Genomic DNA, 14,279 nt, shown 5'->3' on the forward strand with positions numbered 1-14,279 from the left:
GTTTTAAAAATGGTTTCCGTTTGTGCGTTTCTCACACCTCGAACCACATGAGTTAATAAAGCTGAACTGTTGTGTGGGCCGCTGAATAGGAGGTACTGCTGGCCCACTACCACCAGAGGGCGCCCTGCTTGGAGTGCGGGCTCCAAGCACGAGAGGGCGCCAGACCCAGAGGAAGTGACAGCTGTCACTCATCACACCAGCTGTCACTCATCTACACCACTACTTAAGCCGGACTGCAACTCCACCTCCCCGCCGAGAAATCGACTACCGAGAGGTACTTTCTCTGCTAACTGACACGTTGTGTACTAATCCAGATCTCATTTGCAGCCATATTCTTGTGGACGTTGCCTTATCTGGGACTTCGGCGTTTGGCGTGACGACGACGACTGCGCCTCACTCTCTGAACAGATAAGTGGTTAATCAAGAGCTGCACGAGTGTGTGATTCGGAGGTGGAGGTTCCCCCTCCTGACTGTGTACAGACCGTGGACCACTGAGTGTACGGACTTACACTCATTCATCTTGTCTCTGCTTTTTGCCAGCAGTACCAGGGTCGACAGCCGAAGACAGAGGTCACCTGGGGATACGGGACTTGGCGGCTCCGGTGTTCTTCAGACCGTTGGTGGTGGAAGCCGTGTGGGACGCGGCCTCTCTCTCGTTGGGGTCTCCTATCTTTGAGCCTGCCCACACGTCACCTGGTGTTAATTGACTTTACAAATTTTGTGTGTTTAGTTGTGTGTTGTCACAACATTAAATTGTTACCTTTTGGCTTACTCATTGTCCGTTCATTTGCGCCCCCTGTTGTGGGTCCTTGCTACGACACCTTCCCAACAGGATTTCTCGGCCATCGTCATGGATTCCGAGGGGCGTCAGCTCGAGCGTGAATGGCCAATGGAAGAGCCAGGAGCGCAGGCGTCAGCAGGAGGCGTGTTGAGTGAGCTGCAGCAGATCTTAACCGCCTTCACGGCTCGGTTGGATTTAGTGACCGAGCAGAATGTCCTCCTTAATCGGAGAGTGGAGGCTCTCGCCGCCAGGGTGGAAGCGCGCGATCAGGGCGCTGCTGCAGCTCCTCCTCTGGCTGATCCTGGGCCTGTATCAGACGTTCCACTGGTCGTTCAACGAACCCCCCCACCGTCCCCTGAAGCATACATAAGCCCTCCGGAACCGTACAGGGGCTGTGTCGAGACGTGCGCGGACTTCCTCATGCAGTGTTCGCTCGTCTTTGCACAGCGCCCTGTCATGTACGCATCAGACGCTAGCCGGGTAGCTTATGTTACTAATCTGCTTCGAGGAGAGGCACGCGCATGGGCTACGGCGCTTTGGGAGCAGAACTCACGGCTCCTAACGTCTTATACTGGGTTTGTACGGGAGTTCAAACAAGTGTTTGATCATCCCAACAGAGGCGAGACCGCTTCGAACGTGCTGCTGTCGATGAGACAGGGGCGCTGTAGCGCAGCCGAGTATGCAGTCGACTTCCACATCGCGGCAGCGAGGTCCGGCTGGAATAACGTTGCGCTCCGCGCCGCCTTTGTAAATGGGCTGTCCCCGGTCCTTAAGGAGCACCTACTGGCTAAGGAGGAACCGCGGGATTTTGACGGGCTTGTCGATTTGGTTATATGCTTAGACAACCGTTTGAATGAGCATCGTCTGGAGCAGGCCGGGGGGCGTGACCGGGCACGAGCCGTCCCTCCCCCTTCCGGTTCCGACAAGGTGACGTCGTCCCCACGCTTCACTGCCAGAGAGCCCCGTGTGGCTACAGCTCCCCCTGCTGAGGAGGCTATGGACACGAGCAGGGCCAAAGTAAAATCAAATGTCAGACAAAGGAGACTGGCCCACGGGGAGTGTTTTGTCTGCGGCTCTTGTGAGCACATGCAGAGGGACTGCCCTGAACGGTCAAACTACAACGCCCGTCCTTAGAAACTGGGCTAAGGGTGGGCCATAACACACACGCGGAAAGACCCCGCAGATCGGCACGAATCCCAGTAACAATCCTTTGTGGGGATTTAACCCTTCACGCCCCAGCACTGGTAGACACGGGGTCAGAAGGGAATCTGCTGGACAGCAGATGGGCAAAGGAAGTAGGGCTCCCCCTGGTGGCTCTGCCGGCACCATTGCAGGTGCGAGCACTAGATGGCACCCTGCTTCCATTAATCACACATCAGACACAACCAGTGACTTTGGTTGTGTCTGGGAATCACAGGGAGGAGATAGTGTTCCATGTAACACCGTCTACCTCCCGAGTGATTCTGGGCTTTCCATGGATGGTGAAACACAATCCCCGGATTGATTGGCCGTCCGGGGTTGTCACGCAGTGGCGCGAAACCTGCCACCGGGAGTGTTTAGGATCCTCGGTTCCCCCCGGCACTACAGCTAAGGAGGAGGTCCAAGTTCCCCCCAATCTATCGGCGGTGCCCAAGGAGTACCATGATCTTGCTGACGTTTTCAGCAAAGATCTGGCGCTCACTCTTCCCCCGCACCGACCGTATGATTGTGCCATCGATTTGGTCCCGGGCGCTGAGTACCCGTCCAGTAGGTTGTACAACCTCTCACGTCCGGAACGCGAATCAATGGAGACCTACCTCCGGGACTCCTTAGCTGCCGGGCTGATCCGGAACACCACCTCCCCGATGGGTGCTGGTTTCTTTTTTGTGGGTAAAAAAGACGGCGGACTCCGTCCATGCATTGATTACAGAGGGCTGAACGAGATCACGGTTCGCAACCGATACCCGTTACCCCTGTTGGATTCAGTGTTCACGCCCCTGCATGGAGCCCAAATCTTTACGAAATTGGATCTTAGAAACGCGTACCACCTGGTTCGGATCCGGAAGGGAGACGAATGGAAGACGGCGTTCAACACCCCGTTAGGTCACTTTGAGTACCTGGTCATGCCGTTCGGCCTCACTAACGCCCCCGCGACGTTCCAAGCTTTGGTAAATGACGTCTTGTGGGACTTCCTGCATCGGTTCGTCTTCGTATATCTGGACGATATACTCATCTTTTCCCCGGACCCTGAGACCCATGTCCAGCATGTACGTCAGGTCCTACAGCGGTTGTTGGAGAACCGGCTGTTTGTGAAGGGCGAGAAGTGCGAGTTCCACTGCACTTCTTTGTCCTTCCTGGGGTTCATCATCTCCTCCAACTCCGTCGCCCCTGATCCGGCTAAGGTTGCGGCGGTGAGAGAGTGGCCCCAACCAACAAGCCGCAGGAAACTACAGCAGTTCCTCGGTTTTGCAAATTTCTACAGGAGGTTCATTAAGGGCTACAGTCAGGTAGCTAGCCCCCTGACAGCCCTGACCTCCACAAAAGTCCCCTTCGCCTAGTCGGATCGGTGCGAAGCCAAAGCGGGCTGTCGAACCCCACCGAGACCATCATCCCCGAGTCCACTGTCGTGGCCACCCTTACCTGGGACGTGGGAGAAGACCATCCGGGAGGCCCTGACAAGGAGCCCGGACCCGGGGACTGGCCCCAAGAACAGACTGTACGTCCCACCAGAGGCCAGAGCTGCCGTATTGGACTTCTGTCACGGATCCAAGCTCTCCTGCCATCCCGGAGTGCGTAGGACCGTGGCAGTAGTCCAGCAGCGCTTCTGGTGGGCGTCCCTGGAAACCGACGTCCGGGACTACATCCAGGCCTGTACCATCTGCGCCAGGGGCAAGGCAGACCATCGGAGGACGACGGGCCTCCTCCAACCCCTGCCAGTGCCTCATCGCCCCTGGTCTCACATCGGCCTGGATTTCATCACGGGCCTCCTGCCGTCCCAGGGCAACACCATCGTTCTCACGATAGTGGACCGGTTCTCCAAGGCGGCCCACTTCGTGGCCCTCCCGAAGCTCCCGACGGCCCAGGAGACGGCAGACCTCCTGGTCCATCACGTCATGCGGCTGCATGGGATACCCATCGGACATTGTATCAGATCGTGGTCCCCAGTTCTCTTCTCAGGTGTGGAAGAGTTTCTGCAAGGAGCTGGGGGCCACCGTGAGTCTCTCGTCCGGGGTACCACCCCCAGACCAACGGCCAGGCAGAGCGGGCCAACCAGGAGTTGGAGCAGGCCCTTCGGTGTGTCACCTCCGCACATCCGGCGGCCTGGAGTCACCATCTGGCCTGGATCGAGTATGCCCACAACAGCCAAGTTTCGTCTGCTACCGGCCTCTCCCCTTTTGAGGTGTGTTTGGGGTACCAGCCCCCATTGTTCCCGCTGGTGGAGGGAGAGGTCGGTGTGCCCTCGGTCCAGGCCCACCTCAGGAGATGCCGCCGGGTGTGGCGGACCGCCCGCTCTGCCCTGTTAAAGGCCCGGACGAGGGCCAAGTCCCATGCGGACCGCCGACGTTCCCCGGCCCCCACTTACCAGCCCGGGCAGGAGGTGTGGCTGTCAACAAAGGACATCCCCCTCTGTGTGGACCTCACCAAGTTATAGGACAGATACATCGGACCATTCACTATCTTCAAGATCATCAACCCGGCCGCAGTGAAGCTCCGACTCCCGGCTTCACTGCGGATCCACCCTGTCTTCCACGTGTCCCGTATCAAGCCACACCACACCTCGCCCCTCTGTACACCTGGACCCACGCCGCCTCCTGCCCGGCTCATCGACGGGGAGCCTGCTTGGACGGTACGCAGGCTCCTGGACGTCCGTCGTAAGGGCCGGGGGTTCCAATATCTGGTGGACTGGGAGGGGTATGGACCTGAAGAACGCTCCTGGGTGAAGAGGAGCTTCATCCTGGACCAGGTCAGGCGCCAGGAGGCGCCCGTTGAGGGGGGGGGTCCTGTTGTGTGGGCCGCTGAAGAGGAGGTACTGCTGGCCCACTACCACCAGAGGGCGCCCTGCTTGGAGTGCGGGCTCCAAGCACGAGAGGGCGCCAGACCCAGAGGAAGTGACAGCTGTCACTCATCACACCAGCTGTCACTCATCTACACCACTACTTAAGCCGGACTGCAACTCCACCTCCCCCGCCGAGAAATCGACTACCGAGAGGTACTTTCTCTGCTAACTGACACGTTGTGTACTAATCCAGATCTCATTTGCAGCCATATTCTTGTGGACGTTGCTTATCTGGGACTTCGTCGTTTGGCGTGACGACGACGACTGCGCCTCACTCTCTGAACAGATAAGTGGTTAATCAAGAGCTGCACGAGTGTGTGATTCGGAGGTGGAGGTTCCCCCTCCTGACTGTGTACAGACCGTGGACCACTGAGTGTACGGACTTACACTCATTCATCTTGTCTGTGCTTTTTGCCAGCAGTACCAGGGTCGACAGCCGAAGACAGAGGTCACCTGGGGATACGGGACTTGGCGGCTCTGGTGTTCTTCAGACCGTTGGTGGTGGAAGCCGTGTGGGACGCGGCCTCTCTCTCGTTGCGGTCTCCTATCTTCGAGTCTGCCCACACGTCACCTGGTGTTAATTGACTTTACAAATTTTGTGTGTTTAGTTGTGTGTTGTCACAACATTAAATTGTTACCTTTTGGCTTACTCATTGTCCGTTCATTTGCGCCCCCTGTTGTGGGTCCGTGCTACGACACCTTCCCAACATGAACTTTAAAATGGAACAGAGAGGGAAAAGTGCTCATGCATTCCAAAATGTAACCTCCAAGAATATCAGCTAACAACAAATTATATCTGATCTTCTGAGAACAAGTTATTGTGTGGTTCACACAAGATCATTATCTTGTTGGGGAAGTGGTTATCTTGTGCATGCAAGATAATTACCGTAATTGGTGAGAGAACATGTTATGTGAAGACAACGTAATTATCTTTATGGAGCAACTTATTATCTGAGTTGTACAAGATAATTATCTTGTTGGGGGGTTATGGTATTGTGCGCACAAAATAATTATTTGGGGGAACAACATTTGACCTGGGTTGCACAGTATAGTTATCTTGTGCAATTTAATTTCAACTAGCGCATTGTCCGTGGGGATCCATGGGTTACAAACTGGGTTGTGTTCATAAAATAGGTAGCTGACATTTTTCAAGGGTGGTAATAAATTATGCAAAGTTTCTATAATGATTTTAACTGAAAGTCCAGGAAATTAAATGAGAAAGTTTTCTGAATATTTGTATTTATTATTTGGCATATTATTTGGGCAGATTTAGTTGATGTCATGTTTTACAACTGGCAAGGTTGAGATATTTTCTTTGTTCAGAGCTTGTCTGGTTACCAGAGTGTGATTCATGGTGATATCAACATCCATTGTTCCCCTGTTGTTACATAATACCACTAATTTCGCCAAAGATATTAGTACTATCAACTTTCCATTTTCGCGGCATTGCGGCGTGTATCCTTGACCCAGAAATATATAAGCATACCAAATGGCAAATGGCAGCTCCCTAGTATCTCCATGATCAAAGTTACACACACACGCACATACACAGAGTCCACTTTGCATTTAATATATAGATTAAGGACTCCGTTTTTGTGGCTGTTCTTTTTTTTTTTCATGTTTTTGTTTTCCGTTCTAATGTTTGTTAAAAATTTTGTAAAAACCTTGTAACTGTTAAAATGGCCTAAGCAGTGGGTCACCCCTCTGACTCTGGTCTGCTTGAGGTTTCTTCCTCATTATCACTAGAGGGAATTTTTCCTTGCCTGTGTGCATCCTCAGGGGGGGGGGGGGGGGGGGGGTGGGGGTAAGGTTAGACCTTACTTGTGTGAAGCCCCTTGAGGCAGCACAGTTGTGATTTAATGCTCTATAAATAATATGAATTGAAATTGAATTGAATTCTTGGTAAAAAAAAAAATAAGATGTGCATGCAAGATAAATATGTTGTGGAAACAACTAAATATGATTATATTATGGCAAAATGTTATGTGTGATCTGCGCTCAACATAATTATCTTGTGCAACAAATTGTGATCACAAAATATGGCCTTGTGGGAAAAGTTAAGATATTGTGCACATTGATTTGTGGACACAACCTATGATCTTCTCCGCATAAGGTAAGGTATCTTCTGTGCACAAGATCATTTTCCCACAAAATATTCATATTATGGGAACAACTTATGATCTTCTGTGCACAAGATAACTTGTTCTCACATAAAATTATTTTGTGGAAACAAGTTGTGATTTTGTGTGCACAAGATAATTATCTTGTAGAAAGCCTATATTCTCGGGTGCATCTAAAATAATTTTTTAAAAATCCACTTTTTGGACTCTGGGTTCTGGAGGAAGTAAAGAATTCCATCTTTCCTGTTATTTCCTTTCTTGCCTCTCCGGCTGTGCTTCCTGCCTGGCTTTGATCGGCAGTGCTCTCCACAGGATGGAGTGTGGCATGTAGTGCGTATGTCAGTGTCTGTCTCACTGTTTACTCTGAGCTAATACTGACTCACTCCATTAATCTTTGCTACAAAAGATCCACTCCAACCTGTCTACTTAAGGCCGCGTATGCCTGCGTGCGTCTCAGGTGCGGTCGTACATGTACACATGATGCATGCGTTTCGTCTGTGTGTTGGTTTAGTTTGCTGTCTGTCATATATGTGTGTGATGTAGTAGAACAAGCAAGTGTTTGCGGGCTGGAGCCTCCGGATCGATGTGGAGATGTTTTATGTGCTCCTGTCTGCTCTAATGACATGTCTGTAAATTAGCAACAGAATGGCGAAGCACCACACTGAAGCCTAATGGCAGCACGGTAAATTGCCACTAGAATGCTGCTGGACGGCTGCGTGTGTTCTCATTGTGAACAACTTGCCCCCCCCACACCTCATCTACTTTTGTCTACGCATCTGACTGTGTGTGCGCACCCTGGCATTTTTGACCGTTTCTCAATGTGTGCATTCTTGTGTGTCTCCCTCCGCCTCCTCCTCACTCTCACTCCTCTCAGTAAAGAATTGCCCAAGGCCCTGAGTTGGTAATAGCTTTTCTGACAGCAATACACCAATATTTACAGACTGGCACCCACCCACACCCCCACATATATCATGCACACACAAAAAGCATGAGCCCACAGAATTCACGTGCATTAACGCAGGGCCTGTGCACGGATCTTTTTTTATTTTATTTTATTCAGAGGTATGCACACATACACTTAATTAGCATGCTGGGAGGGAAGAAATCACACACCAGGGGAACTCACACACATGCTGGCAAACAACGTGTTGTTTTGCACTCATGTACTGGTGTTCACACTTCAACTTTTTTTTTCAGGCAACAGAAATAAGAGAGACACAATTTACCACAATTGGTCTTTGAATTGTGATATATTTTCACTTTTACTTCTCATTATTCTCTCTGTGTTATATTCACTCAAGTGCAGCCAATACCATTTCAACACACTTCTCTCTGCCTCTCACTACCTTAATAACCTATTATACTTCAGTCTATTCATTATATGGCAGTCTATCCCTCTGTCTTCTCCAGTGATTCCTTACCAAGTGTCTTTCTTAAAAAGCTTGTATTTCCACCAGCTCTAATGAAAAAATACCTGCCACCTTGGTATTTTCTTTATTTAGTAGTGTCACATCATATTTAAGATTCCAATGCAGATTTATTAGATAGTATCATAAATTATAATCAACTAAGTTATAATTCTGAAAATAAATCTTCTAAAAAAATAAAATAAAAAAATAAATCATCTAAAGATACAAGATACTAAGTCATAACTATAATGTACTAAGTTAAAATTATGAGATACTAAGTCATGATGGGAAACAAGCAACAATTATGAGTAACGATTAAGTATTATTTACAAGCTAATAAGTAATAACTATGAAATATTGTCATAATTATGAAATTCTAAGTTATAATGACAGGAAATGAGATATTGTCATTTACAAAGTAATAAGTTGTATTTATGTAGTTATAAGTCCTAATGATGGGAAATAAGCAATGATTATGAGATATTAAGTAGTATTTACAAGCTAACAAGTCATCACTATAAAATATTTCATAATTATGAAATTCTAAGTTATAATGACAGGAAATGAGCAGTATGTATGAGATACTGTCAATTACAAAGTAATCTAGTTGTAATTATGACATTATAAGTCATAATTATGAGATAAGTCATGATTATGAAATCCTAAGTCATAATGATGAGAAATGAGCTATGATTATGAGATAATTTTCAAGATACTAAGTCATCATTATACAGTAGTACCCTAGTAATTTATGAGCTAAGGCATAATGGTTAGGATTATGAGGTATTAAGTCATATTTACAAAGTAATATGAATATGGATTAAGTTGTATTTATGGATATGTCATAATTCTAAGGTAATTTTGAAAGATAACTCATGATTATGAGATATTAAGTAATATTTTCAATATACATAGTCATAACTATGAGATAGTAAGTCATCATTATTAAAGATAACATAATTATGAGATTCTAAGTCATATTTACCAGATACAATAAGTCATATTTCTGAAAAACTAAGTCATAATTACGAGGTGCTAAGTTATAATTCCAAAGTAGTAACTCATAATCATGAGCCTTCATGAATTATTGTTCTAATATTGCAAAAGGAGCTCATTATTAGAAGGTGCTGAGTCATAATTTTGACAGTTATTAATTAGTAATCATGACCCACATCTGGGTTATGGACAGAAAGAGTTATGTGCTTGTCAGTCATAATGACATACTGAGTCATATATGAGCTACAAGGCTAATAGACCATATTTATAAGTTACTAAATACTAATTATGAAATATTAAAGCATAATTGTGACTTTTTAAGTGATAACTGATTGTAACATAGAGGTGTATGTTAACGTTCATCATTCCGCCAAACAACAATATATACAGTATACACTATGTGACAATAGCCAATAGACTAGTTATCAGTTATGAGTGAGTACACACTATAGATCAACATTAACAACAAAAGAAATATTGATCAATTTCAGTGTAATAATTAATGGTTTATTTTAAGACCTGATTGATTCATGACTCACGGCTATATCTTCCACCTGGCACTAAGCAGTACACAAGGCGAAGACTGACTGGTAGTGTGCAACTGAGACAGTTCTCATTTTCACACTCACTGCCCATTCTTGAACACTGTGGGTGCGTTGGTCCTAAAATGAAGATTAGTCAGTATAAGGCAATTTGTATCATGTGGCAGCAGAAACCAGTTGTGCCCCAGACCAACAAAAACCTGATCTAAAGCCAAGAGCAGTTTACTGGTGTTTAGAAGGTGTAGTTTTCAGATAGCCGTACATAGACGGGTTCACGACACATATAGTACCATGACACTGAATTGAAAAGCAAGCGTTAACAGTGATGTCAAAGTTAGAAGCTAATGAAAAACCACAAATTCAGTTTTCACAGGAGGTCCTTACGTTAAACATGTAGACTTGCTGATATATACCAAGAATACTAAGTGTAACAACCCATGTTGGGATACAAAAACGCTAATCACACACTCTAAATTTAACAAGCAAAGAATAACAGGTTCAGTCCATGACTGTGTGCACGGTGCACTGAGTGCACCACAGCTGCGTGGCCAGAAGCATTTTCAATCTGAGTCACAGGGAACAATTTTTATTTTACCATATAGGAACTGCAGGCATTTCAGTGTGTAATCTCATGAGGTCCTTGTAATTGCTTTCATTCAGACACTTCTGCATGATGTCCGTGTCAAAGGCCAGCTGAACCAGCAGCCCTTATTTGAATGCTGCGTAGACCAGTGTTGGTCATTTGCCAGAAAACCTCTCACTTCTGCAAATGCATTTAAACATTGTCCCGAGGTCTACGTCTGGCCCCCAGGCCTCCTGTAGTCCACAGCTAATCTTATGCTGCGTTCACACCGAGCGCGACACGAGTGACTGCAGCCACAGGTTGCCATGTAATCCCTATGTAAGGACGCGTTTTGGCGCCAAACCGCGCAGTACGACGCGATGGACGCGAGTGAAGCAATTTTGAGCGTTTTGCGCGTTTGTAGCGCGATATTGCGTCCCGTCACGTTGTTGCCCTCCTCCCCAAGTTGAAAAATCTGAACTTTTTTGTCTCTTTGCGCCGTGATGACCAATCAGGGACTGAATATGTAGTGACGTGGAGATATCTGGAGTTTGACTGAAGATGTGAACATGTCCTGTATCTGGTAGCAGCCTGTGAGCAGGACTTATGTATCTTTTGTCCTTTATTTCACAATTATGAGAGAGTTTTTGGAGTGAGCAGCAGCACCACAGCAGGGGGAGCGGAGTTTCTTTTTATTTTTATTTTACGTGCGCGTGCGAGGGAATCGTCCATGGAGATTATTTTACTTATTAACTACACAGATGTAAAGCAAATGGTGACTGGTTCTAAACACATTATGACAGAGTTTTTTGGGAAAGAGCGAGGAGCAGCCTACAGCAGGCAGCGGAGTTTCTTTCTGTCTTTTTATTCTTTTTTATGTGCGCGCACGAGCGAATCGTCTGTGAAGAATATTTTATTAATTAACTACACAGATGTGTAATAAAACAAATGGTGACAGAGTTTTTGGGGGGAAGAGCGAGCTGCAGCAAGCAGCGGAGTTTCTTTCTTTTTTTTTTTTTTTTTTTTTTATTGTTTACATGTTGGTCCTCAAACTGGGTCCCGCAGAGGTGGAAGGACCGCTGAAAGCGGCCATCATCCAGACGCAGCTCCTGCAGCAAATAATGATACTCTCTGTGTTGGGAGCTTTTCACAACAACTCTCTCTGTGTGATCAAGGTCCGTCATGATGACTTGACGCTGAGCGGAATGGAAAAGCTCCTCCTATTTGATGACGCACCGGGGCGAATTTTCGCGGCGAAAGTCCACCCAAGCAGAGCGACACACGGTGTGAACGCAGCATAAGTCATGAATACGTAATAGATACTGAGTGTGAGTAGGAGATAGTGAGCTATAAATATAAGAGTATGACATCAGCGTATGTCCCCGTGGTGAGAAGACCCTACCCCATCCTGACATTAAAAAATAAAAAGTTGGTGGATACTTTTTTACATAAACTGGCTTCGCCAGCTCTGGCCTGGCTTAGTTTGTTAAATTTCCCTCTGTTCTCCTCATTATCAAGAACTACAAGACGGTCGTGGTGCCAGAGGCTCCACAGAGCACACTAAAGCCCAGCAAAGGAGGCCAGCGAGATGTGTGGAGAGGAATGGTGGCGTGAAGCAGGAGGGAGGTGTGAGAGATATAGGGAACGTGGTGAGGAGAACGATAGAGCGGGTGCGGAGGAAGGATGACGCATTGGGGGGGGATGGGTGTGAAGCAGACAGATAAAGTCGCCCCTGCTTGTGTATGCCAGCACAATGGTATGATCATATTTTAGACGCAGATGTGCGTGTAGGTGTGTGTACTTGTTTCTGTGCTTATGTGGCTATGCACTTGTGTCTGCGTGTGCGTGAGTGGGCATGAGCGAGTAGATAAGAGAGCGTGAGTTTAAGGATGATGGATTACAAAACCTGGTCTTGTGTCCTTGGGGGTCACTATGGGGTGAGTGCGGTAAGTACCACTGGCTGTTTGTCTGTTAATCTGAATTCTAATTGGTCAGTTCTGGCCCGCTTTGGCTGCCGTCACGCTTCCAGACTCTTCTTCTCCCTCCTCTTCCTCACTTTTTTCTTTTTTCTTGTCATCTTCCCTAAATCCTTTGTACCTCCGTTGCTATGCCACATACATTCAGGCGCTCTGCTTCACGAACGTCACAAAATTAAGTATGTTGTCAAACAGCACCACATCACTTTGGATTTCCAGCCAGCTGTTCTCTTAAAGAGAAGATGGCAGGTTTCATAACGAGTTTGGAATGCTACAGACTCATGACTGTCTCGCTCACATCCACACTGCTTAATCTCCAACCCACGAGTGATCAAAGCCTGTTTATACACCACTCCACGGTACGATTAGAGGTATGGTAAGGAGTGTTTCTTCCAAGTGCTGGCATCCGCGCGGCTTTGCTTGACAATAAAAACATTTTCAGCATTGTAAACAACATGTTTTATGCCGCACATCCGAATCGAATTTAACCAGGCCCATCCGAGCTCTGTTGTACTCAGCTCTGATGAACACCCACTATTTTATCATCTTTGGGCATATTGTGAAGAGCAGTGTGGGAAGAGGCAGCATAGCTTGGATGCAGTGCAAATCATGATGAAAATGTAAAACAAGAGTGTAATGGCTCCCCCACTTCTTCTTCTTTTCCCTTCTTTCTTCACCTCACCTCACCTCCTCTTCCTCCTCTCCTCTACCCCTCCTCTTCTTTTAGCTCGTGAGGAATACGTCGCCACCTTCAAGGGTTCAGAGTACTTCTGCTACGACCTGTCGCCCAACCCCATCCAGTCCAGCAGCGATGAAATCACGCTCTCCTTCAAGACGCTGCAGCGTAATGGTCTGATGCTGCACACCGGCAAGTCAGCCGACTACGTGAACCTGGCACTGAAGAACGGTGCGGTGTCACTGGTTATCAACCTGGGCTCCGGGGCCTTTGAGGCTTTGGTGGAGCCTGTCAACGGCAAGTTCAACGACAACGCCTGGCATGACGTCAAGGTCACACGAAACCTGAGACAGGTAATCAGACATAAAAACGAGAGGGAGAGAGAGTTGGAGAAATGTGCTAGGAGGCAAAAGAGATGAGGAGATTAGACAGGACTAACTGAGACAGGATACAATTTTTTTGCATTATGACAATAAAGATTAACCTTAAAGGGGTCGTATACCTTTTCATCAAGCTAATACACAGGCCAGAAGCTATTTCAGGGTGTTTTAACACATAGCTCATTAGACCGTTTGATTTGTACTCTGCTGTTTCCACCTTAAGTTTGACTTCTTTGACCACAGTAACCTCTCTCATATCCTCTATAAAATAATTAGACAGGGGCTACCTGGTCTGGAGCTGTCTCAATCCAAATTCAAGCAAACTCAGGCATGGTCCATTTGTGCTAGAATGTACTTCTGCTCAAATACTAGGGGAGCTACGATCACTACCTTTGCACCCCCCAAGGACTAAACCAGACCAACTTTTTTAGGTTCCTTAGATGACCCCAAAACACAATCTGGATGTTCCCAAAAATAAAAAACTGGCCTCAAGCCAGTTATCCAAGATGGCCACCAAAATAGGGGTTTTTTTTTTCACTAAAACACCTTTAAACAAACATATAAACAACTTCCTACTGTGTATTTTAATGATAAGGGTCTATTGGTGGCCATTTTGGATGCCATTTTGAATCTTAAACCCTGAATGAATTTAGGCACAAATGAGTTTGCTGTGACCTGCAATGGTCTTCCCATGAATCTCTGTGATATTTAAGTGTTTATATGTTGTTTAAAGGGTGTTTTAGTGAAAAACCCCATTTGGCGGCCATCTTGGATGCCATCTTGGATAACTGACTTGAGGCC

General features: G+C 47.0%; 1 protein-coding gene across 1 annotated transcript in view; it reads left to right on the forward strand.

Annotated features, from left to right (window-relative positions):
- The window catches only part of nrxn1a (neurexin 1a), a 172,533-nt gene that overhangs the window by 57,701 nt on the left and 100,553 nt on the right, over nt 1–14,279 (forward strand). The window contains 1 exon segment of the mRNA XM_034194510.1: nt 13,150–13,451. Coding sequence (XP_034050401.1) covers nt 13,150–13,451 — 302 coding nt within the window.

This window comes from Thalassophryne amazonica, chromosome 18, assembly GCF_902500255.1.
Source record: "Thalassophryne amazonica chromosome 18, fThaAma1.1, whole genome shotgun sequence".
NCBI lineage: Eukaryota > Metazoa > Chordata > Actinopteri > Batrachoidiformes > Batrachoididae > Thalassophryne > Thalassophryne amazonica.